The following is a 24,816-nucleotide window of genomic DNA, read 5'->3' as shown; positions in this document are numbered from 1 at the left end:
AGGTCCTTGTTGACGGGCAGCGTGAAGATGAAGGTTGGAGCAGGGCTTAAACTGTGGTTTGACAATAGGCCGACATGTCAGTCCCTCAAAGTTCTGTTTATATGGTTACCATGCATCACAGGGCACTATTTATCTCTGCAGTTAGTGATGACAGTAAACACAAAGCATCAGAGAGGCTGGTGACAATACAGCATCCATGAGTCAATACACAGGAACGCATTACCGCATCGGCAGCGTTGTATATCTTCTCAAAGTGGGCTACATGCAGACTGATCACACGTAACATACATCAGACTTGAAATTCAGCCTAATCCTCTGGACAGTGTCTGCGTCTGCCCGCAACATAATTAGTATTTTTATTATTATTATTATTAGGAAATGTGAACTTCAAGCATTTTGTCCCCAAATTAGATAGACCACATCTGCAAAAACAGACGCACTGTTTGCATCAGAGCAAGCCACACAATACAGGCTCCTATAAAACTATGCGTCATCTCAACACCTCTGGGTACAAACAGGCTGGTTTTGTCTGTTTTTGAAATATTGACTGTCTGGTGTACTTGATTTTTTTTGTTTTTTTTTCAATGAACACACAACAAGCTGAATGCATGTAAGGACTAAGTTTTGCAAGGTTCAAAATCAACTAAGCAAGCATGAACTGATTATGAAACACAATCAATTATCAAAAAGAGTGAATTCTACCTCCTAAAAATCAATTGATTATGCATTATCTAATCTCAACAAGACAATATATGTGCGCCGCTCTAGAGGAAGGCCCTCGGTTTGCCTGACTGTGTCATATTATCTTGCATCACTTTCGGAGATGTTGGCGAGGTCAAGCAACAAGCCACATCTTAAGTGTGTGTGAGACAGATTTAGGAGGAAAGCTGCTCGGCCTGTCAGAGTTTTCAGACACAGCCCAGACCCATCACTCAGTCTAAATTGAGATCCAACATCCAAAGACAAGCCATCAAGTTTTCTCCTCTGAGGCTTAGATGCTGCCTGACGGGGGGATATTCTTGCAACATTCATTATCGAACTGCTTTATTCATTCGTCGGCTGTTGTTTTTTAAAGCTTCTGCGAGTCTCCTGTTGCTGGCAGCACTGCGAAACATTATTGGCATAGTGTAATTTGATGACACACAGTGGCAGTATTGGTGGGATGTGGTGCTAAAAGCCGACTACTGATCTCAGTCATCACTTACGACGCAGCAGAAGTGTGTGGACGTGCCTGTATCAGAGACCCTGCCCTCTGCCAGTATTTTCTTATTTTGATGTATTCAGGATGTTTCTGGGCACCAGCTTTTGGGCAGGACTATGTAAATACATACAGTGACCAATTTTGAATGTTGTGTTTACGCAAAGGCAACAAATCCTACTCATTTGTTAACAGTGGTGGAAAGTTACCAAAAACTCCAGGTACTGTTTCCACGTATTTCTACTTTACCTTGATACCTTTACCTTCCATTTTCTCATACGTAACACTTCTGCTCTGCTACATTGCAGATGGAAATATTTTACTTTTTTACCTTTTACTCTTATGTATTCATGTATATGTTTATGTATGTAATTATGTAATAACATTTAATCATGGTTACAGGAATAAGATTAAAATTATACATGCAAGTGATGCATTGTCACTATGTGTGTGTGTGTGTGTGTGTGTGTGTGTGTGTGTGTATATACATATATATACATATACACACACACACACACACACACAAATACACACACACACACACACACACACACATATTTTTATACATATATACATATATGTATATACATATATATATCCAGCAGTACAAACTAGTTATAATCTAGGAGTTTTACTAGTTATAAATATTGTAAATGGCCTGAATACAAAGATCTATAGCAAAAATATAGGTATAAATACCTTAAATATGGTGGCCAACAGATACAGATGGCCAAAATTTAGATTTCTTGAATATAAATATAGATAATTATTGAGATAAATATATAGCAAACTTCCTTTTTTTGGTGAACACTTCAATTTAATAGAGAAAACATGAAAATGAACATAAATTTTCTGTGGTAATGTTATCAGTTTTTATTGAACTTGGACTAATGTAAGGCTTCATGCTGTGGTCAGCATTGTGTGTTCCAGCTAACACGTCCCACATAGATCCATCTGCAAGCAGAAAAGACAAAACCTTCGACTACAGTGTGTTCAAATTTCTATTTGAAAAAAAGCTCAGAGTGTTGCCTTTCAAAGGAGACCAAAACCTTGCATGTACTCCAGACGGATCAAGAACAGCTATCAGTTTACTTTGAGTATGTCTTGGATTGACGTTTTAGGCTCATTTTTACTGGAATGGAGGAGGAAGACAGAGCAGCCGAAAGTTGGACATGGTGTCTCCCCCCTTTTATAGGTCCGCTTGCAAATGTAGTTTTTAGTTTTGATTTACATATTCATAAACTTGAATTTACTAAACGGAGGTTAGTTTCTAATTGTGCAACAGAGCTCTGCTAAGTTTTAAATCTGACTACTCATTTTAATCCTAGTTTTGTTTATCTCTGATAACTCTCCAAAACTAATTTGTCTTTAGCATAACCCAGAGTCAAAAGCTGCACCACCAAGGAAAAATAAAGTACTAATTTACAAGAGATGGGGCTGTCAAAATAAGAAAAGTGTGGATTCAATCTTTCACAAACACACATGCAAAATACTTGTTTGCTGCTCTATGCCAATTTTTTATCCTTTGTTATTTAATTATTTATTTTATTTTGCTTCATAAAATGTATATTTTTTCCCCTATTTTCTCTTCATTATTGAATTGCATTATCCTCTGTGCTTTGGCAACACTCTTCACCTGACATTCATGCCAATAAAGCATACTGAGTTGAACTGAATTGATAATGATAGCAAATTCCAAGATTAAGTTCAATTTCACTTTCAACTATATGCTCTTCACCCCACCACTAAGGCCAACTGAGGCCACCGTCAACAAGCTAAGGGAGCTAACTTGTCATTGCACACATTAATAGACATGTCGAGATAAGAATCATTCCCATAAACACACTGACGAGTCAGTCTATGTCTCTGCTGCTGTTACCTGGTGACGCTGAAAGTCTAGTAAAAACATTCAGCGATCTGTCGGACAAATAGAAAAAAAAAAGTGATGGGAGAAAAGAAGAAATAGGAAAGGACACCAGACAGCTATTAAGGTAATTAGATGAAAGTTAGTACAAGGTCAGCAGACAGACAGGAAGAGTCCAACAAATCAAAGACAGGAAAAAGAGAGACGTAGATGGAAAAATAGGCTGAGCATGGCAGGCGGGGACAGACAGTAAAAGTCTATATAGGAGGGGGAGAGAGAGAGAGAGAGAGAGATGTTCCAAAATAGAGACATCACATAGAGAAGCAGAGCTTCATCACCACCGAGAGAAGAACATTAGAAAACAGGAGAGGAGCTGAGGGGAGAGAGGAGGAGACAGGAGAGGAGGAAGGGAGGGGAAGAAGTAAAAATGAAAGAGGACAAAATAAGGAAGAATGAGACATAAATGAAGATGAGAGAAAATATTGTGGAGAAAGAAAAACATGAATCAATAAAAGGGTGAAAGAAGGAATAAGAAAAGATGGAAGAAAAGAAGCAACAAAGAAAGAATAGGGAGAGAAATAATGAAGCAGCAATTAAAATTAAGGAGGAAGGAAAAAAAGAACGACAAGAGGGGAAGGAATGAGAAACAGAAGGACCGAAGAGTAAAATGAAGACACAAAGGGAAGGGAAGAGCGTTTACTGGTCTTGATTGTGATCACACAGATCTTCCATGAGATTTCACGCTTTACTGCCTCGTTTGAACTCAGTAACCCGCCTGTAATTAGCAGAAGTTCATTAAGGCCGCATCCAGTCAACATCCAATAAAGCAAGTCTCCGGGTTAAAGTCAGACGTGGGCTGGCTTCCTCTCGCCGGGCCATAAAGAGCAGGTGATGACAGTTCTCACATGACTCAGTTGGTACCGTTTGAATTAGCGGCACAAACACGTGTGGTGAAATCCCACTAACCTCACGCCCTTTTCTTCACTTAACCACAACACATAAAACGGCACAGCAGCTAACCATTGAGCTAACGGCTGTTGACAGTCAGGGCCCGTTTACAGACGAGCCAGCAGGAAACAAACAACACAGAAAGCTGTCAGGCGCAATTATAGCGGCACCTGCCTCCGACTCGCCGCTCCAGCGTGGAAAACTGGCATTTTCTCAAGCACATATCTGTTCCTTTAACTGCCGGGGTTTCATTTTTCAGAGCTGCTGCCATCACGTCTCCCAGTGTGATCAGATTTTACACACCAGCTTCATTGTGTGAATTTGTGTGAGGTTGTGTGGGAATGTCTGAAACTGCACTTCCTTTAATGACCACTAGATGCTGCCTTCAAAAATCAAATCCACCTTAATGGAAGTGAATTTAACTAAAGCTAATTTAAGGTGTAAAGATATTTGCATTGCTAAGCTACTACCTGCTTTAACCTTCATGACACTCTATGTACTGGATTAACAAAGAAACCAGGAAGTAACTCTGAACCTATAGGATTAGAGCTGCATTATGTAACTTTGACTTGTTATTCCTGCTGCTGTAAAGCCGTTTCCTTCCATGTCTACATTCCAAAAAATTAGCCAGGGAGCAGACTGCTGTGATGATGGATATGCATGGTGGCAAAAGCTAAGAAGGTAAATCTCAGGTGTGGAGCAGCTTTCGCTCAATCAGTCAGTACAAAGCTTTGACATAAATAAAGCTGCTACATTTTCGGTGGCTGATGTCTTTGACAGAATGAATACTGATAAGCTAAAAGCTAAAAACAAAAAATGCACTAGCTGCCTAATATTTGCAGTGTTTGGTAATGGAATTATGACCAAAAAAAAAAAAACTGTTTTCATCAACTTTGTGACAGTTTAACTTCTGTAAAACATAACTTTATTAGTACGGCCAAACTTTACTCATCCAGTGGAAACCGCAGAGGCCAGTTGGAACCTCAGCAAGGGCATCGTTTTTTAACAGCGCTTTCATTTGACATCTTTGGCCATGTTTGTGCACGGAGGAAACTTTGAATTCTGCTTTATATCAGCTGTCTGAAAGTCGTTCCTGTGAGGTGAGTCCACAACTCAGCAGCTCCTCTGCACTGCTGGCTGCTGCTACTAGCACTCAACCTCTCACTCAATCTCTCCAAAGGCTCAAAGAAAGAGCTACAACACTTACAAATGCCAAAACTTACCCCCCACCAAAGACACATGGCCATCCAAAGTGACATGTTTTGTCCTGTTTTTTTCAGTATCTGACTTTATTTAGCTCTTGTCAGTCAGCAGTGGAGGACTCATATGTGTTTGAGCACATCCTTGCAGAACTACGTGGTGCTCAGGGCAGAAAAGAAAAACCTGAATCTGGCTGACACTAAGTCAATAACGCAGTGCTGGGGCTAAATGGGCTGGATCTGTCAGTAATAAAGCACAGCCAGATCTCTGTTGGAGAACTCTTCAACCCCGACCACCCTCCCAACAGGACAGGGAAACAAGCACAAAACAGCACAAATCATGGAAACCCTCCAAACGATGACAGAGGGACTCTCCAGAGGAAAGCAAGCCGAGCCAGATAGGCTTACGAGATATGACACACACACACACACACACACACGCACACACACACACACACACACACACACAGGAACCCTTAAGCACACTCTCTCAGACAGACAGACAGATCTATGTACACTCACATACTGTATCAGATGGATGCACACACTAACCATAGATTAACATGTAGGCACACAGCTGAAATGACAACCATATATTTCATTAAAAACAGCTTTTAAACCCTCTTAAAAAGTTGATGGCATTTAATTTTTTTTAATGTGCAAGTGTGTCAGTATGTCTCAGCTCCCACTGAGTATCGACATATCGAGAAAATATCCCATGATGCCATATGCAGGCAGATAGAAAATCAAAAATGTTGCCATATGTAAATATCAGGGGTAAACAATGAGACCTTTATGGGGCCTAATTTTGTCTAATAGCATGAGATGATTATTTTGTTCATGGTCCCTGTGGTCATTTAGTCCATCCATCCATTAATCATCAATTTCATCAACCCTGTTTTAATCCTCGTTTACTTGTTAATGAGATATTTTCTATATGCTACAAGACACATGAGGAGCCAAATCAGCAGTCAACGCCTCATATTCAACGCTTAGTTGGAGGTGAGGAGGTATGCTGGAGCTGTGGGCGAGCGGTGGAGGGATGGGTGGAGATGTGTGTTAGTGTATTTGTAGATCCACAGATAGTAAATGAAGGCAAAGGTGTAGAGTTACATCTGAGCTATTTTAACGCATGAAGGGGGTTTTTCATGGAAGAAACCTCCAAATATGCACTTTTGTTGAGGAGAGATGAGTTTTTAGGGTTTGAATGGATGCCAGGAGAGGAACTCTGAACGAAGGCTGCTCTTACCCAGACAGTTGTGGCCGTCGTGGGCCAGCATGAAGCCATCGTAGCAGGTGCACCTGTAGTTGCCAGGTATGTTGATGCATTCGTGGACACAGCCGCCGTTGTAGTCGTTCTCACACTCGTCCATGTCTGAAAGAGAGAGGCAGTTGTGTTACTGAAAGTTTTTTTTTTCTTTTTCTTTTTTTTTTGCTTCAGTAGGTTGAAGTTCCACTGCTGTCGCCTGAGCACAGAGGCTTGTTTTCCTCTTTCTGAAGCTATTTGCTGGCATTCGTTCCTGAGCAGTCCTTGTTCTTCCAGAGTGAGATCATCCATCACTGCAAACATAAAACTGCAATTGGTGTGGTCAAAGTTTGAGATTTATTGAGTGTTTCCTTCTCAGCGGCCATAATGTTACGCAGTGTTCCTGTCAATCACTGGACACGCTCACTTTTTTTTTTATTGTTATTTAAGGCATCTTTTGTGGAATTTGGAGCAGTAAAGCGCAAAGTTTTTGTTTTAAACAGTGATGACAAATTTATGTTCTAAAAATAGTCCCTCAGTAAACTATAATTCAACACTCTGCTGACAGCTTTAAACCAGAAATGATTGATTTCACTAATAAAATTAACAAATGGACAAAATGGAGAGGGTGTTTGTATTTGAATTTTGTGTCACCTGCCCTTGTTGGCAGTATGCTCGCAGATAAACTTTCAAGACTGGAGGTCAGAGGGGCTGAATAAAGTGCCCAATGACAGCATTATTACACTGATGATGATAACGATGATACCTTTTCTGTCTTAATGGATTACTTTTAAGTTTGAATTGCTTTCTTAACATCACTGTTGTCCTACAAGAGCAGCGCTGCAGCGCAGTAACGGGGGCTGCTCAGGAAGGGGCATGGAGGGAAAGTTGGGTGGAGGGTGAGGAAGGAGAGGAGAGTGGCAGACCCTTCGTTTTTTCATCTGAGGATGCGCCCTCGCCCCCACCAACCCCCACCTCCATGCTGAGCCAGCGGAGGCTTTCACAGGAGCCGCTCACAAGTGGTTGCCATGCAGAGCCACTTAAACAAACAGTCCTCCCCCTCCGTGTGAACAGCAGGAGATCCGCCAGGCAGCGAGGAAGATCCCAGCCCACATCCTCCTCCTCCTCCCTCTGTACCGAGGATGACACAGTCCAGGTATGAACCGTTTCATTCTCTCTGTCTCTTCCTCGTGCCAAATAGGATGTGAGTTTGATGAATGCAAAGTCACTTGTGGCATTTCATCCTAGAGTCTGTCCACCTGTTCAACATCCCCTCCTTCACTCCTCTCCTGTCTCCTGAACTCTCTGCCTTTCTGTCTGTTTTAATTTGATTCTACACCGTTTCTGTCAACTTTCCACCTACACACTTGCTTGCTTATCTGCCTGCTCGTCTGCCTGTCTGTCAGCATGACTGCCTGTCTACCTGTCCTTCAGTTGGTCCACATGCAGAAATGACTAAAATCTTCTCTCAGTGTGAAATAGCCTCTGATCATAAGACATAAGACATAAGACAATTAAACTGTCTTATATGGCTATTCGATGCGCTTGGTGAATTTACCACATTGAGCTGTGAGGTAATAATTAAAAATCCAAGTAAAAACCTTGTCTAGAACTTGAATTTGAGCAATCAGCTCTAATTTAAAGGGGCACTTCACTCAAAGTCCGAATACCCGGACCCTGATGTTTTTATGGGGTGGAGGTAATGATGTGAAGACTACAGCCATTCTCGGGGCCTGTGTGAGGCTGTACTTGAGCTAAACAGTACCACCATCATGCTAACATACTCACAATGATCATTTTAGCAGGTTGATTTTTAGCAGGTATAATGTTTATCTTGTAGATTAGCGTGTTAGCATGGTCGCATATAGTGCTAATCAGCACTACAGACAAAGTACGGCAGAGGCTGCAAAGTGGGCAGGATTTATTCTCTGGGGAGCACAAATGTTTGAACTCAATTTCTTGATAATCCATGCAATAGTTGTTGAGGTGTTTCAGTCTGGATCAAAGCGGTGAACCGACCAACTGAGGGACAAACAGACCAACCCTACAGTCATGCTGCTAGCATTGCTAAAAACTGCCTGTTTACTAAACCAGACACAATCAACCTCTTGACTGCAAATAAGTTTTTCATTTCAAACGTCTCAACGGTTATTTCTAGGCAAAGGAAAAAAGTCAACACTGAAAGTAAGCACAAGACAGGATGAGTTTACTTTTTAAACATTTATATTTAAGTGTTTTAGTGGCCTAAACGAAACCACATGCAGGACACTGGATGCAGCGTCCTCCGCTTTGTATGCCTATTAACAACCCCAACCACCATCCTGCAACGTCTGCGGTATTCAAGAATGTAGCACTTCTTTTACTGGAGAAAAATATCAACAATGGGAATACTCCAGGCAGCAGTTACAGTTTCTCCTACAAGGGTTTGGCAAAAGAAAATAGTACTATGAAGACATAATGTCTAGGAGGAATGGTGGCTGTGACAGTGTGTGGCACTAACACACTGTGTGACTAAAGCAGATGTTTAAATGAAACTTTAGGTCCAACACATCAGCAGTGGATGACTGGATGTCTTTCCAACATTAATATCGGCCTCACATATGAATCCAGACTTTGTTTGTTTGGATCGCAGACTTTCTCAGGAAGCGGTGGAAAACTGTCAGTGACTCGGGTTGCCAGGTTTGATCGATGGGTGGAGGCCGATGGCTCCAAGCAGGATTTGAGACGCTGGCACACAACAGCGACCAGGACACACACACACACACACACACAGACGTGGCTCTCTGCCTCCACATCCTGCATATGGACATAACCCAGACCTGGATACTGAGCATATACAAACACTCTAGAAGCACAAATGTACAACATGCACAGGCACCAACACCGGAACACATGCAAATGTAATCACACGCACAGAAAACAACACACGTGCATACCACAAGCGCATGAGGATTTACAAATGAGTACACTCACACAACGCAAATGCACAAACAGAAAAAACAACAACACACACATACAAACAAACGCACTCGTTTACCACACTGTTCTCAGAGACCCATCCACAAAACACTTCCATTCAGCTGATTAACATCGTGATTTTGGCTTGAGTATGATCGCTTTGAAGAGTCCAAAAGCAGGCGGACATAAACATGAAAAGATCCTCATCTGAGAGCTTTCACTTGGTTAGAAACCATCATGACAAAAGCCAAATCAATGCCACATTCTGCGCCATGAAGCACCACAGACATGTTTACCGGAAGCCAATTATGCAGGCCAACACACATCAGCGCATTTTAATTCTGTTTGTCTGATCTCTGACAAAGGAACCCTGTCTCTGTACTTGAAGGACCACTCCAGCATGATTGGGGTTTAAAGGAATAGTCACATCCACATATACTCACAAGTGTTAGATGAGAAGGTCAATAACAACTCTTTACTTTAAATACTATAATATGAAACAGTGACCGGAGCCTCCTTCAAACGGTTCACAGACTGACTTAAAACAGCTTTAATTGCAACCGCCACAATTAATCTTAAAGGTATGGAAAACATAACAAATGACCAAAAAAAAAAAAAAATCAGTCATGGTGGAATTAAAGAGCATGAGCATTGTGTATACAAACTCCTCACGGCCATCACTGGCTCATCCTAAAAGGCATTTGCAACCAATTAGGGTGAGCTGGAGTGGGCGACTGTTTGGGGAAAGGTTGTTTGGACACTTTGCTGTGCTGCCAGCTCAGATGGCGTGGGTCAGCACGATGTGGCACTTCCTATGTGCTCTGCTTTTCATCTGTCAGAGATGAAGAGAGAAGGTAAAGACTAGAACTACAGGAGCGCGGGAGGGGGGGGAGCCTCACCACTGAGGGTGAATGAATAGCAGCAGGTGATTAATTGGTGCCTGAATTGCTTCAAACAGGCAGACTGAGCCTACATTCACTCTAAGTTGGCTAAATTCGAAATCTTTTCTGGCCTTCCCGTCCCACTTAGCAAGTGTTTTCTGCAAAAACAGAGCAGTTATGAGTGGATGAAAATAACTATAATGCAATATTTTGTTTGCTGAAGAGAATAAGAGGAAAAAGAGTTCACAAAAACACACCTGAAAACACTAGTGTGGATGCAAATCACTTGGACATATAAGATTTAGATTCACCAGCCTTAGTGTGGACGTTGTCTGGGGCAGAGCGGAACTGAAGACTGGGGAGAGTGACACATGCAGCAAGGACTTAAAGGCTCAGTCATATTTAAGAGCCCGTTACCATGATGTGTGACCTTTTTGCACTTTGCAGGGTTAGGGGTTAACATTAAAGGCAAATGCTTTCCAAGAATTCACAACTTCAGCTAAATGCATATGGCTTTTGGCTCTTTAACACCTGCCTCTCACTATTGCTAACTATGCTGAAGCCCCTGTCACTTCCGAGTCTCTGTGCTCCATTATTTGCTGTTTCAGTATAATGCATTACGCAATATGGTGTTATGGCCCCAATACGCTCAAAACAAATTAGTTCATGACGTGTTGTTTGACCACATATTAAGGCAAATTGCTTATACCTGTGTTGAAAGGCTACACTCAAAGATTTAGTGAAAAGTCTAACATAAAGAGGGGAGAGACGTGATGATTATTTGGTGCACAGTTTGACTACTTTTTTCTCAAAAAACCCTGAATCTGATTAGTCTGATGTTTGCATTTAGTGCCCAACAACCACTGATCATCAAATCAATCAAATTACAAAAATATTAGAATAACACCCTCATTTAAAGCACATAGAGTGTATTTACATGCAATTCAAGGATTCTAGGTTTTCAGCTTGCCATGATGATGATGTATGTAGAGGTGCTGGAAAGAACGGGAGAGAGGGCTTGAAGTGTGCATAGGCGTACGTGTGACAGAGAGATTAGACGGAGGTGGGAGAGGTTCGTGGAGGGAGGAGGAAGGTGCCTCGTTGGGTCTACTCGGCCCCAAACGGTGCCACTTCCTGCCCCTGAGCTGTTGTTGACATCTGACAGCGGTGCCCCGACAGCTTTGGACCAGCTGCTGCTTCCGCTCACATGCGCACGTTCTCTAATTGCCGGGGAAATGTTTATGCTCCACATCTCATCAAGTGAATTAGGCGCCTTCGCCGACGTCCCCATGCCCCGATTCTGGACAGACACACTGAAGAGCAGCGGGAGTAAAGAAGAAGGGGAGAGGAAGGGATGCTGCTTTCGTTTCATGCAGGGTGTCTACAGGTTTCTGTGAGCTAAATTTATACGAGTGACACTATTTTCATGACATGAATAGATGAAAATCAGTGATTTGTTGTGTGCTATGTGGCCCTAGGGCATTGTAACAATGTATACATGTTTTGAGCATTAAAATATTATTCAAGCCCAACTTTTCAGAGGTGGGGGGTTGGGTTGGTGGTGGCGGCAGGGAGTGTTTTTTGTTTTGAATCTCATTATGTGTTTGCCCGCACATTTTTCCTGCATACTGTAAAATGACACCAGATTGGGTTCCAGTAAATGGTGTTAAACTTCTGCACTTTGATGAGGGAAGTATCACGCAAATAACCGTGGATCAAACAAGAGTACACAACTGGGAGGCAGAGCAGTGGGGTTAGGAGAAGTGGGCAGGACAGTCGGCAAGGACACGCAATTTGTAATTAGTACCACAAAACATGCAAAATCACTGTGTTGGTCCTTTACAGCTTCACTAAATGGTATTCTTATATTAACATTAAATCACAGGACTACACTCAAACAGACATCACTCAGCTCTACAGCTTTACAGAGCTGTTTCGCCTCTGTTTGATCAATGCTTTGGTTTTACAGCGCATTCACTGTATGGTCTCACCCTTCCTATCTGGCCTCCTTTCAGGCAGCTTTTTTTTAGCCAAAAAGGACTGACACTGTACGCTGCCTGCCATGCACCAAGCAACACACAATGTTAGCAACTAGCTGGCAAAGAAAATGGAACATTCAAGACTTGGTGAGACCAAAGCAGAGCTAAAAGGAGAATGGATACTGGACTTAAACCCATCACATGGCTAGAAACACAGCACCAAGTTGCTAACAGAGCTGCTGATGTGTAAATAGGCAACTGTTTGCTAACACGCTAGCCATAAAACACAAGGTGATAAAGATACGTCACATTGTTTTGGGTTCCTCCTGACCTAAAGTCGGCAAAATAATTAATGAAGCTTCACAAGAATATGCAAAGAGCCCCTTTTACACATGCAGTCTATCACTGAAACTCCACATTATAACATTCTACTAATATTCAATGAAATGCTAGTGTTACTCAACGTCTGCTCAATGTGTATGCAAATAATTGTCTCCTAACACATTAGCTGTAGGGTTACAAGGTGGTAAGATGTCAGGTCAGTGTCTTTAAACTTGCTTTCAGCTTCGTCTGACCCCTCATCACCAGAAGAACAAAAACAGAACTACAAGCAAGCTAGCATGCTAAGTTAGCATGCTGTAAAACAATCACTCAACTCTAATGCTACTAGATTCTGATGAGGTTGCTTAGAAACCCAAAATGTTGACTGCCTACCACCATTGTGAAGGTAAAGTTAGTGAATAACACGTGAACAAAGTCGAACATCTACCAAGCTAACGTAATAACTCTCCGCACATGTTTTAAAGTAACAACATGGCAAGCAAGCCCTGATAAACCCACTGCATGTTCCCTGCCCAGCACCAAATGACGCAGAACCATGTTAGCAGTGCTAACAACATAATGATTTAGACATTTTTATCAGGGGTTGGTGGAAAACAAGACAGAGCTACAAGGAGAGTGAATATTGGCCTTACACTAGTCAGATGACCATAAACACAATTCTACATGAATGCTAATGTAGCTTTGTGTTTACTCAGTGTGTAAAGCTAAATATAGGCTATAGGCAACTTTGTAAGGTGATAAGCTGGAATGTCATTGTGTCTGTCAGCATCCCCCAAAAATCAAACAACCTGTGTTTACTGACAACACTTTTACAAAGTGTTCCTGAGCCTCTGTAGTCATATCCTTCATATAATCATGTGTTCACAAAGTGGTGAATCTCTCTCCATCCCCGTCTGTGATTGACTGAGCCTTTCCAGGATGCCTCTTTCATACCCAATCATGATACTATCACCTGTTACCATTGAACCTGAATGATCCAGACAGGTGTTTTTGGAGCATTCCACATCTTTCCCAGTCTTTAGTTGCTCCTGTCCAAACTTGTTTGAATTGTGTTGCTGCATCAAATTCAGAATAAGCAGAAATTTACAAAAATCAATGAAGTTGATGAGGTCAAACATTAAATATATTGTCACTGTCAATTCTCTCATTCTGTTTTATTTATGTTTTGACCGCATCCCACCTTTCTGGTAATCAGGGTTGTTGTAAACAGCGAGTGCAGTCTCAGCAGTTGTTGGAGACCAAGACAGAGCTGTGTGGAGCTTGAATATTGGACTCACATTCTTCAGGTGGCCAGATGCACAACTTTAGATGCAGGTGTAGTTTCTAACATTATCAATGGCCTCATTCCATTTAGGTTTTCCTGTTCCAGTGTCCTGGTGTTGTGCATGGCAGCTCACTGCCACAGCTTACTGAATAGTTAAATGGAGTGATGCCCTTGTTGATGTTATGAAGACGTTATGAAGTCAAAATGTATGCCATGAAAAAGACAGATATGGCTGTGTGTATGTCAGAGTTTTACCTCCAACCTGTGGCCAAAACCAATTAAAGCTGCTCTAAAAGTAAGCAAAACACAAGGCTATAGCACAGCAAGCATGTAGTGCAGCATGGCTTCCTGAACTTCTCCATCAGAACTACTCACCATGTTATATGGCATTAAGAATGCAGGATGTCTGAATGTAGAAAAAAAGGAGTTTTATCAGACTTCACCGACCATTTCCACTCCATTGTGTCCTAAAATAACAACTTTGTATGCTTATTTAAGAGGCTGGATGATGGAGCAAAACAGTTTTTTTTCCTTCTTTGAACTATAGTATGTCACGTTCCATTACCCAGGCTAAGAGTGCGGTTGGCTGCTTTGTCAAGAACAAGCCACAGTAACCGCCTGATTCGACATTCAAGGCCACTCATTTTGATGGATTTTTTTCTTTCAGTTTTGAATCCCTCTCAGATGCAGTCAGACAGAGTGTGTGTGTGCGTGTGCGTGTGTGTGTGTGTTACAATATAAAGCCACAGCCTTTATGCAGGTCTCTGTCTGCACATCTGACACACACTTAAATCTCAGCTGTGGAGTGAAAGCTACTGCAGGGAATTTCTTTCCTCCCTGTGAGCTTTTCTTAAGTGACACTTCCAGCCAGCGCCAGACATCATCCGTCAAAGATTGACAAGGAAGCGGCTTGGAGATGTTGGCATGAGGTCACTGTATCTATATATAAAGCCTGAGCCTCAATGACTCTGAGCATGGAAGACGCAGACAGAGACAGGAGAGGGAGGGAGGTGCATGGGCGGAATCTGTGTTGGGTGGGTTTGCATGCATTTGTGTGTGGACTGAGGTACGTGTGTGTGCGCCGTAGCTAGCCAGTGAGGAGAGCGGCTGACTGATGACGGAGGTGCAGACGCCAGGCAGACAATGGCCTAGTAATTGTCTGCCACTTCTCCTTCTCGCCCTCCCACCTGCGCCGTCTCTCTCGCCATCCATCCTTCCCACGAGATGCCCTTTCTCCCTCTCTCTCTGTGTCTCTGCAAAGCAGGTCAGGTGTTCGTCACTGTGGCGCAGAGGAAGGGAGGGGCTGCGAGTAGAATCCAGTCCTCAAGCTGGCAGGGTATCTTTAATAATGCCTTTCAGTCCCAGAAAAAGGATGTGATGTCACCGTTCCCATGCCAGTAATGAAGAAATGTTGATTCCAAATCATAAACTGGCTGTAAGAGCAATGCTGCAGTTTGTAGTCTGTCACTGTAAGAGCCACTGTGTGTTTGAAATGAGCTAGATTTACAACTGCAAAAGTGTGTCTGTCTGTTCTGGATGGCCACACTCAAAGGAGGCATGAAAACTCTGCTGTCATAGAGATGAACCAGGTGACATAACTGTCCAATGAGAACTCTACAGCATCCATGATGGTGCACTTGTGATTTGTTCACCAGAAACTCTACATTCTGTTAATTCCTTTCTCTCTGCACTTTTATGAAGCAGATTCAGAAACAAGGGAAGTTTTTGCTCGAGTTTAAACATTTTCAACTCGTGCCGGTGCGTCCTCACATCAGTTTCCTCTTTCCATTCACTTTGTATGCAACTGTGATGTCTCTAAAATGTGTGCTGTGTTATATCTGAGCACACAGTTTCACACCATCCTGCACAGTTTCCTTTAAAAACATTGCTCCTATTTAACTCAATTGTAGTTGAGAATCTGCATCGTGTTGTCTATCTTTAGCTCATTGAGCATAGAGAATACAAAAAGCACAACACATAAACTAATTGGCCCAGTATACGGCACACTACACAGCCAAAGCCTGTGTTTTATAACAGTGTTACAGTGCTAAGTGATATTCTCCTCTACCTGCCTCATACTTAAGTAGCTGCTCTGGCACAGAGATAAAATCTAGGACCTCAACCAAGAGACAAACACACACAAATGTGTTTTTGTGAATGGAGATAGCAGAGGCTTTGGTGTTAAAACAGATAATGAGAGGGAAGAGACGAGGCCCCTATTCAGTGCGATGTGCAGCACTGATGGAAACCAATCAATTAGTCTGTAAGTGACAAACATAAGGGCACTTTAGCTAAAAATATATATATATATTAAAAAAAAAACAGGCCACAATCACACTTCTTCCCCAAAAATGATCTACTTTGATGCCCTAATGCTCCTTTTGTACCTCCAAAGTCAATCCTAGCACACGTGCCATGTTGAAATAAGGCAAAATACAGAAAATAAGAGGTGAAAACATGCATTTTGGTCATACATTTAAGAGATTTAAAGATCTGGCATTTCATATTGTTGTGAAGATGGATGTCTTGCAGAAGGAATGCCATCACTGAGTTCCCAAAGCTCGTGGAGTTTTTCTTCCCTGGACTCTGAAAACACAACAGAGTCTCTTTGATTCACAGGGAATCATCTCATTAGAACTTTTAACTCTCCGCTCGGTAAACAAGTGCACAATACTCTCAACAGTTTTGCTAAATCTCTGTATAAACAGGGAGATAACTCTGGCACTGTCCTGCACACACACACACACACGCATATACACACACACACACACACACACACACACACACACACACACACACACACACACATGTTCAGTAAAGCAGCCTTGAAGGATACACAGCTCCTCCCACATACTCTTCATTTGACAGCACAGGGATAAAAGTTCACATTTTTCCATAACGAGCCGGCAGTATCAGCTCGTGGAAAAGTCTACAGAGAGGGCAGCGTTCATAAACGCCGGATCAGGTTTCAGCGGCGCACACACTTTTCAGAGAAGCACATTCGCTTGAGGAAACGACTCCTCTGAGGACACAGTCCTGATGGGGGGTAAAAAAGTAAAGCGCCCATGGTCACCCGTTTGGGTGAAGCTCGCTGCAGCTGGGATGTGATCCCACTGAGGCCTGCGGAACTACCGGACAGCCGGCGGAACAATGCGGCCTGCGAGATGCTAATTTGTAGTGGCGAGGTGTAGCAGAGGCTGAGCGCACAGGTCGTCTCCCTTGGTCACCGAGGCTTGAATCCCAGCCGTTACAAAAACACAACAGCGAGCCAGAGTTTTCTCAATGTGGAGCCACACAGGCGACATGCCTCTGGAAGCTCGAAGCTGCACGTTAATAATGTGATCATCAATTTTCTTCTTGCTTTCTTTTCTAAAATAGAAAGTAAAATAAAATAAAATAATGTCCGTAATTTATACTGATTTCCAGTGTACCAAGTCACAAACTTCTGTTGCACTTTCGACCACAAGGGCCCTTTTGATCTTGACTACAGTACATCTGGTTCCGGCCTGAGCCTGCACATTTACAGTCGCGATCGTTTTCTATGTGAGAAGTCGAACCACTTCACATCGTTGCTTTCTTTGGCAGCTTCTTCTTCTCATTGCTGTGATGTTTTCCGCACTGTTCTTCCCAGAGTTGAAACAAACTACAAACATAAATCTGCTCTGGATTTCATGGGAAATATCTGCAAGAACACTGAGTGTTTTAATTAGGAAATGTCAAAGTTTTCAAGACCTGGACATAAGGTCAGACACTAATGTGTCTCAATCAAGTGTTTTAGCCCCTGATCCCGATCCAAGTCTTCTAATGTTGAATAATTGCCAATGCAGATGGATGCTGCTGCAGTTAGTCCAAAGCAGGTTTGCATTAAGGTCTTATTCAGACAAATTTTTGACAAAAAATGCAGTTTCCTCATTCACTTCAATGAGACGACAGTGATGATGCAGCAGGAGTCCAAATGCGTTTTGCAAAAAAGTCTGACTTGGATCAACTTTTGCCAGTGTAACATCTTACAGATTCATACTTTGTCGGTCAGGGAGACAGGGGAGAAAATGATTGATGCTATGATCCCTTTCCAGACTTGGAAAACCTTGTCTAACTGTCTGATACTCCTTAATTTTGCACGTACACACACACGCGCGTTGGGTTTTCATCACTTTTGACGACATTACATAGATTTCCATTAATTTCCTGCAGACTTACCCTAACCCTAACCATAACCACTACTTGCCTAACCCTAACCCTTGTCCTAAGATAAACCTAACCTAATCTTACCCTAATCTTAGTCTTAGTCTTTTCCCTAAAATCTCGTGATTTGCATTATGAGGATAACAGCAGCACTTAAGAGGAACATGACCCAAAGCACGTCTTCCTCTCTGATGTCCTCACTTTAGATGAACATGATCCACTGAAATTGCTCGCGGTCAGTCATTTACAGTTCAGATGCTTACACCACTGTGAGTCGGCAAAGCTTACAGAATCAGATGGGATCTCTTTTTATGGAAGCCATAACTGGAGACTGAAATGGAACAGACTATATGATGGACTGACTTATACGAAGCTCTTACTATTTCCAATGGATGTGGAAAAATTGTGAAATTTGAACTTGATGTTGGGGTCACCATAATAATTGTTATATCAATCAGTGACAAAAGAGACATTTGCTTGTATGAAAGAGTTGTAGATTCACAACTGTAAGATTTAGGACTCTAGTTCAGGTGGCAGCAGCTGATAATACTGCAGCAGTTTGTCAGTGCAGTTGGTGTGGAGATCTCTACCGTGAGCCTCTGGATAGATGTCCCTGTGATATTATACTGATACAAGTCACTGCTGAGTAGAAGCCCAGAGGGGGTATTTGCTTCCACAGTGTGCTTCCCATGCTTTAGGAATAAATACATCCATACTGTACTCAAACACACATAGAAACCTTTAAGAACATCCCCAACGTAGTTACTCAGGCTCGTTGTTATTTTGTATGGACCCTGAAATGATTAAATAAACCACTTAAGAGGCAAAAATATATAATTTGATGGAGTAGGAGAGACGTTTGACATGATTAGTTTGGAAGCTGGGACAACCCACACAGATCATTCTTTTTAATTAGCTCCACCTCTTCAGTTCTGGTATTGTTGACCTTGCATATACTGCAGCTGGTCTTTGTGCCAGCACATAGTGCCAAACCACACAGAGAGGCCTAGCTGTTCGAACATTCTAGTGTCACAATGAAAAAAGTGCATTGCATCCAAGGATATGGAGGATGAAGAGTGCATCTGGAGGTCTGTGGATAAAATCCGGTGCTCTGGACAGAAAAGTCTGATAAGATGACAAATGAGATAACAGCATGGATAGATCATACATTTCTGAGCCAACGCACTCATGAGGGCTGTGGAGCAAAACGCTGCTGACAGACTCTCAGTTTTATCCAGCTTCTCATCATCCTCAATATGTTTTACTACCCTGTTGAGTGAGTCTTAGCTGATACGGAATGATGCTGATGATAAAGAAGCAGAGAGGACCTGAGGGATGGAGGGAGCGAGCACAGGCGCTCTGCTGCTTCCAGGTGCTTCCAGGAATAGCAGAGCCACTAATGGCGCTGGCTGGCAAAGTGGCCCGTAATGCCTGTTGATGGAAAACACAGCCAGCCAATTACAGCGCCCATATCTAATCACCGGGGTCAGGGGTCAACTCCCATTCACCATCTGTCTTCATTTGACGTCCCTGTCATTAGCTGTTGCCTCATCACTGGGGGAAGTTCGATAGACCTCAGCGTACAGTCAGGGGGCGAAGGGAGGAGAGTGTGTTGTGACACACACACACACACACACACACACACACACACATAGATGCACAAAGAAGCACTCAAATGCTGGAGGCAGAATGGTGACGTAAAAAAAAAAAGTTGACATTCAAGCTCTCACACACACTCCGACATACATACACTTCCACACACTGATTGAAATGCTGGTCTGGGTGAAGTGATGTAATGAAAAGTGTTTGGCAGGACAGGTCTTTTCAGAGAGCACCTTTATGGGAGGAAGTTCATATTCCTGAAAAGCCCAAACCTTCTGCTGTCTCCTCTCAGAGGACACGGGAGCAGTTGTTATTCAGGACGCCTCCTTCAGACTGCGTGTGCGTCATAAATCACATGCTATTTGGCGAACAGAAAAGACGATGGAGCTGCAAAACGTCACGGTCGGTAATCATGCACATTTAAAGGGTCAGCGCAACCAAAAGTGAGATCAACGTGCAAAGTTGTTTTTTTCTATAAAGCCACTGAAAAGGCTGGAAACAGTTCTAAAGCGACGTCACGTCTAGGCTAACCTCTCCCCCCCCCGCTGGCTTCTGCAACTCAACGCAAGCTGTCATTCAGCATATCTTTAAAAAATGAAGTGTGTTCCCGCAGTTTACTGTCCACAAACTAAGACAAATCAGCATCCACAACAGCAGCTGCTATTACAAGTTGGAACCTTAGTGATGGTTTGGTCCATATCTGTAAAATCTACTAATGCTCTTTTACAATAACAGCACCCCCACAGTGCTCTGAGGGCTTATGGGAAATGGTGGTCATTAAAGGTGATGGTTTTGAATGAGGTTTTCTTACTGCTGGAACAGAATCTGGAAATTTTGGGTTCAAGTCAGAGTGGAGAGCTAACTATCTGGTTTAGAGTCCTGGGTTTTAATAAAGTGGTGGATAGTTTTGCACTGTAGCTGGTGAGAACGAAATCCTTGTTTTAACGCAAGACAGATGGAAAACCGTTACATGTTAATGGATGTTGATGAAAACTTTGTCAGGCCTTATGATCAATGCTTTGGTGCACTGTACAATATACACTGTTATTTTCTTTTTAATTCTCTGATCCAGTTGAACCGTACGGAATGCAGACCTGTGACACTCGCACCATGCATATCACAACCCTGTCCTGACTCATTTTGCATGTGTGAGCGCATGTGTGCGTAAGGGCGTGAGCTTGCAACATATGCAGCTGAACAAACAGGCAAAGTGCCAGTTATTCCTGGATTACGGGAAAAATTCACCCGATGCAGAAAGTTTGAGAGCAATAATAAAATCAGTCAGAGAGCTCTGTTCTATATTCACTATAAGGGCGAGCTGGGATTCAACATAACACAGAGAGAGAGAGAGAGGGACGGCATATCCATGCAGTCGAAGGAGCTCCAGCTGTGGTGTGCTTTGAGGCAGAAGTGAGTGGAGGTGTGAACGCACAGCCAGGTGCTGCCCCCGTCTCACCCTAACACCCTCGCTCAGTCCACTTCCTCCCTGTTAATTAGGAGAACCTGTGGTGGTGGTGGTGGTGGTGGTGGGGGGGGGGTGATGGCGGTGGCAAGGGGGGTATGTGTGCGTGTGGGGGTTGTGAAACAGCTGTCTAAGCGGCCGTTACATCACAGGCCCAGTTCTTGCACCCGGATCTATCCAGATTAAGTCTCGACGTGTTTAAGATGGACTGAAGTTCACGCCTCGGTGAAATGTAGGCTACCAATGGGAATAATGGCGCATTCATGGAGATGCATTCTGTTGTGCTCATGACAAGTGACTGAAGTAGCTGTGTGAAGCGTGGAAAGAAAAAAAAAAAGTTTGAAAGAGCGAGCAAGTTAGAATCCCGCCTTTCCTTCACATCTCTGCATACCTGGCCAATTACTGCACAACGCAACTGTCAGATTAGTCTATTTTGGTAAGTTTTCCCTCACCGGAAAGGGGGCTTCAGACACTGTTAGACAATCCGACAGTTCACACACTGGTCCGACACTATTGTTTTTGGGTGTGTGCTTGACTTCAGCCTCACAGCAGCAGCTGATGGTTTTCCATCTGTATTCACGGATCCATTTCAGGCACTCAGAGTTAATAAGGCCAGACAGAAAGGGAAGTGAGCGAAGATGCGTGATGGAGTCGAGAAGCCACTCACCCTCGCACTGCTTGCCATCTCCCTTGTAGCCCGGCTTGCAGATGCAGTTGTAGGACTTGGGCGTGTTCTGGCAGAGGGCGTCAATGTGGCAGTCGTCCGAACCCTCTGCGCACTCGTCTGCATCTGCACAAATATCACAAATCAATACCCAATTAGACACCAGTCCCAGAGTATTCAACAACCCTGATGTTGGGTAAGACTAAGAGAGCAACGTGCAGTGTCCACACTGACCTTCTGCCACTGAGTTGCTGCTGTTTAATTGATGTCACATTACAAGAACTGGGTGTAAAGCAGCTCAAATCATAGAACACCAGGTGCCAACCACACAGCACTGAGCAGATAACAGGTCTGCATGACTTATTAACTCCTTTTATTTCATTTAGCTCCTTTTACACCTGCAGTAGGACAAAATGATGGACGCTTCATCCTCCATCAACATACACAGTGACACTAATTAAAGGATAATGACTCGACACCAGGGGCTCCTGCCCTTGGGCGTGGACCTCCCAAGAGGTTACTAGATAAATCTGACAGGTCACAGGAGGATTAGAAAATGACCCTTCCCAAATGGGTCAGATAAATTCTAAACTGTTGTTGTGTGACAGTGAGAGAGAGCTCTAAAGTCAAGGTCCAGCCCCAGAGCACATACAGACAGCAGAAGGTTAAACAGCTTCCAAATTGATCAGGTTATTGATAGAGGAGCCGGCCCCATCTGAGCCCGAGTCCCAGAGCAGAGGGCACACTCATTACATCCACACACAGAGGGGGGGGGGGGGGGACCCAGAGACAGGCATAGAGATGCTTTGCTTACTCCTGTCATAGCTATCGTTCAGCAGACCTTTGCATCACCACAGAGCTCCTCTGCTTCCATCTGAGTATAAATAGCCTGTGTGTCAGTTAGGCAACCCGGCTGGAAGCTGCCTGTGGTTCAGCCCCTGCTCTGTCTGGCCCTCCGCCAGACTCAGCCTTATAAAGGCAATAAATAAACGATAAAAGGGAATTTACAATAAATATTTTTTCTGCTAAAAAAAAAAGTTTTATTACAGCTTTATTGGAGCCAAAGAGAAGACAGAGACAGACAGAGAGCAAAAGCAGCAACAAGTTCAGGTCTTTGATGCAGATTTTGATTGAGGGGACACTTTCACTTCACAAATCCTTCTCTTTTCAGTTTCCCGGCTGCTCCTGCAGCCCGCTCCTGCCTGTGACAAAGCCTTGCCTGCATGGTGGCTCACTGTCTCAATATTGACTCCTCACCCATTCACAGCGGAGGGAGGCTGAACAATGTGCTGCTGCCCGGTCGATATTGGGCCCCTGCTGCCTGCTCCTCCTGGGACTTTGACGGCCCTCCTGCCGCCACCACCCCCTTAAACCCACATTTACACACACACACACACACACACACACACACACACACACACACACAGAGCCTCCACCTCCCTCCTCCTCCTCCTCCAGCTCCGGACAGGCCACCAAAGCCGGAGCCAAGGTGCTCTCTAGCGGCTCAGCGGACAGCTTCTAAAACCACCTTCGGTAAATCATTTGCACCATTTCCAGACGGTGAAATATTCCAACAGGCAGCCCTCTCACTCCAAATCAAAGCAAATGAGTGCTTAACCCAGAGATCAAGCTGCGGTTTCCGATTGAAATTGACCTTTGCGCGCAGGAAACAGAAGTTCCAGTGAAGTCTGGCACGCTGGTTAACCGGCTGGAGATCATTTGCGCATCACAGATACCTCTCAGGAAAAACTGTGATGTAAAGCAGAGTTTCTGCTAAGACTCTCACATTTAATAACTCAAAAATGATTTACGAAATGACCAAACTCAACGCACAAAAATGTATGATTTATGACAGTTCCAACCGTGGAGAAAGCGGTGCGCAAATAGGAGTTTCGGTGCCATTAAGTGTATTTCTGCATCATCACGACGCTCTTCTCACATCACAGTTGATACAAATGCAATAAAGTCCATCATGACATTATTATAGGAACTTCCACTGCGCATGTGTTACTGAATGACAAGTTTAAAATGGCCTAAAATCTCCACTGATGTCATGAGAATATTCCCAGCCGATTTTCACTCATGTTTCCATCCTTTTTCCTTTTTCAAGCCGGGAAGACCGAAGCCACCAAAAAGTGCACTTAATGGCTGACAATAAAGCAAGACAGAGAGGAAAGGGGAGCTCTTACCTGCGAGTCCGACATTCCCCATCACCCTGCAAGTATTTATGAGGAGGATAAACAAACAAACGTCCCGGGAAAAACAAGCGCTCCCCATGCTGACAGACGGTGTGAGGATTCAGCAGGGCTTTTCTGGGGGTTTGGACTGTGTGTGTGTGTGTATATGTGTGTATACGTGTGTGTGTGTGTGTGTGTGTGTGTGTGTGTGTGTGTGTGTGTGTGTGTGTATGTCTGTGTGTGTGTGTCTGTATGTGTGTGTGTGTCTCTGATAGGAGAGGAGGAGGACCGCTTTTGGTGGACTGGCAGCGGCGGGGGGAGAGAGAGAGAGAGAGAGAGAGAGAGAGAGAGAGAGAGAGAGAGAGAGAACAGCGGCAGAGAGAGCGGAGGCGATCCAAGCCATCTGATTGGCTTGTTTGTGCCGGTAGAGGAGAGAGAGAGAGAGAGAGAGAGAGAGAGTTTAATGAACGCTGAGCGCAGCGTCATGATGGAGATGTTCAAGGTTCCACATACCCTAAAAATTCCAGATCCCAGCTAAAAATCAAATGGAACATAAATAAAACAGTTCTAAGGAACCTCAAAGAGAATTTATAGCGGTGGTCTCCAACTTCCCAAGATGCCCAAAGATAAATCTGAGGGATCACCAGATTGTGAAAAGGTAGAAAAGTGAATCACATTTTTTTTGTGACTTTTCTCTCACTTCTGCCTTTCTCCCTTGTTGAATACTTCACGTTTCATCTCTTCGGAGGTGTAAAAATCCTTCAGTTAAACTGAGAAAGAAAAGCCTGCTTAACTTGGTAAAACTGCTCCCAGTTCATGTCTGTGGTGTGGGGTCACCAGAATCCTT

The 24,816-nt window shown here is 43.4% G+C and overlaps 1 protein-coding gene across 2 annotated transcripts in view; it reads right to left on the bottom strand.

Moving 5' to 3' along the window:
• The window catches only part of scube1 (signal peptide, CUB domain, EGF-like 1), a 90,651-nt gene extending 66,472 nt beyond the window's left edge, over positions 1-24,179 (bottom strand). For both annotated transcript variants that reach the window (XM_076722338.1, XM_076722339.1), the window contains exons 1-3: positions 23,982-24,179; positions 21,796-21,918; positions 6,459-6,584 (exon numbers count right to left, since the gene is read on the bottom strand). In XM_076722338.1, coding sequence (XP_076578453.1) covers positions 6,459-6,584; positions 21,796-21,918; positions 23,982-24,069 — 337 coding nt within the window. In that variant the 5' untranslated portion in view covers positions 24,070-24,179. The remainder of the gene's footprint in view (positions 1-6,458; positions 6,585-21,795; positions 21,919-23,981) is intronic.
• Between the last annotated feature and the right edge of the window lie 637 nt (positions 24,180-24,816).

This window comes from Chaetodon auriga, chromosome 22, assembly GCF_051107435.1.
Source record: "Chaetodon auriga isolate fChaAug3 chromosome 22, fChaAug3.hap1, whole genome shotgun sequence".
Taxonomy (NCBI): domain Eukaryota; kingdom Metazoa; phylum Chordata; class Actinopteri; order Chaetodontiformes; family Chaetodontidae; genus Chaetodon; species Chaetodon auriga.
Note: the sequence above shows the minus strand (reverse complement) of the source record. Positions and strands in the feature narration are given on the sequence as shown.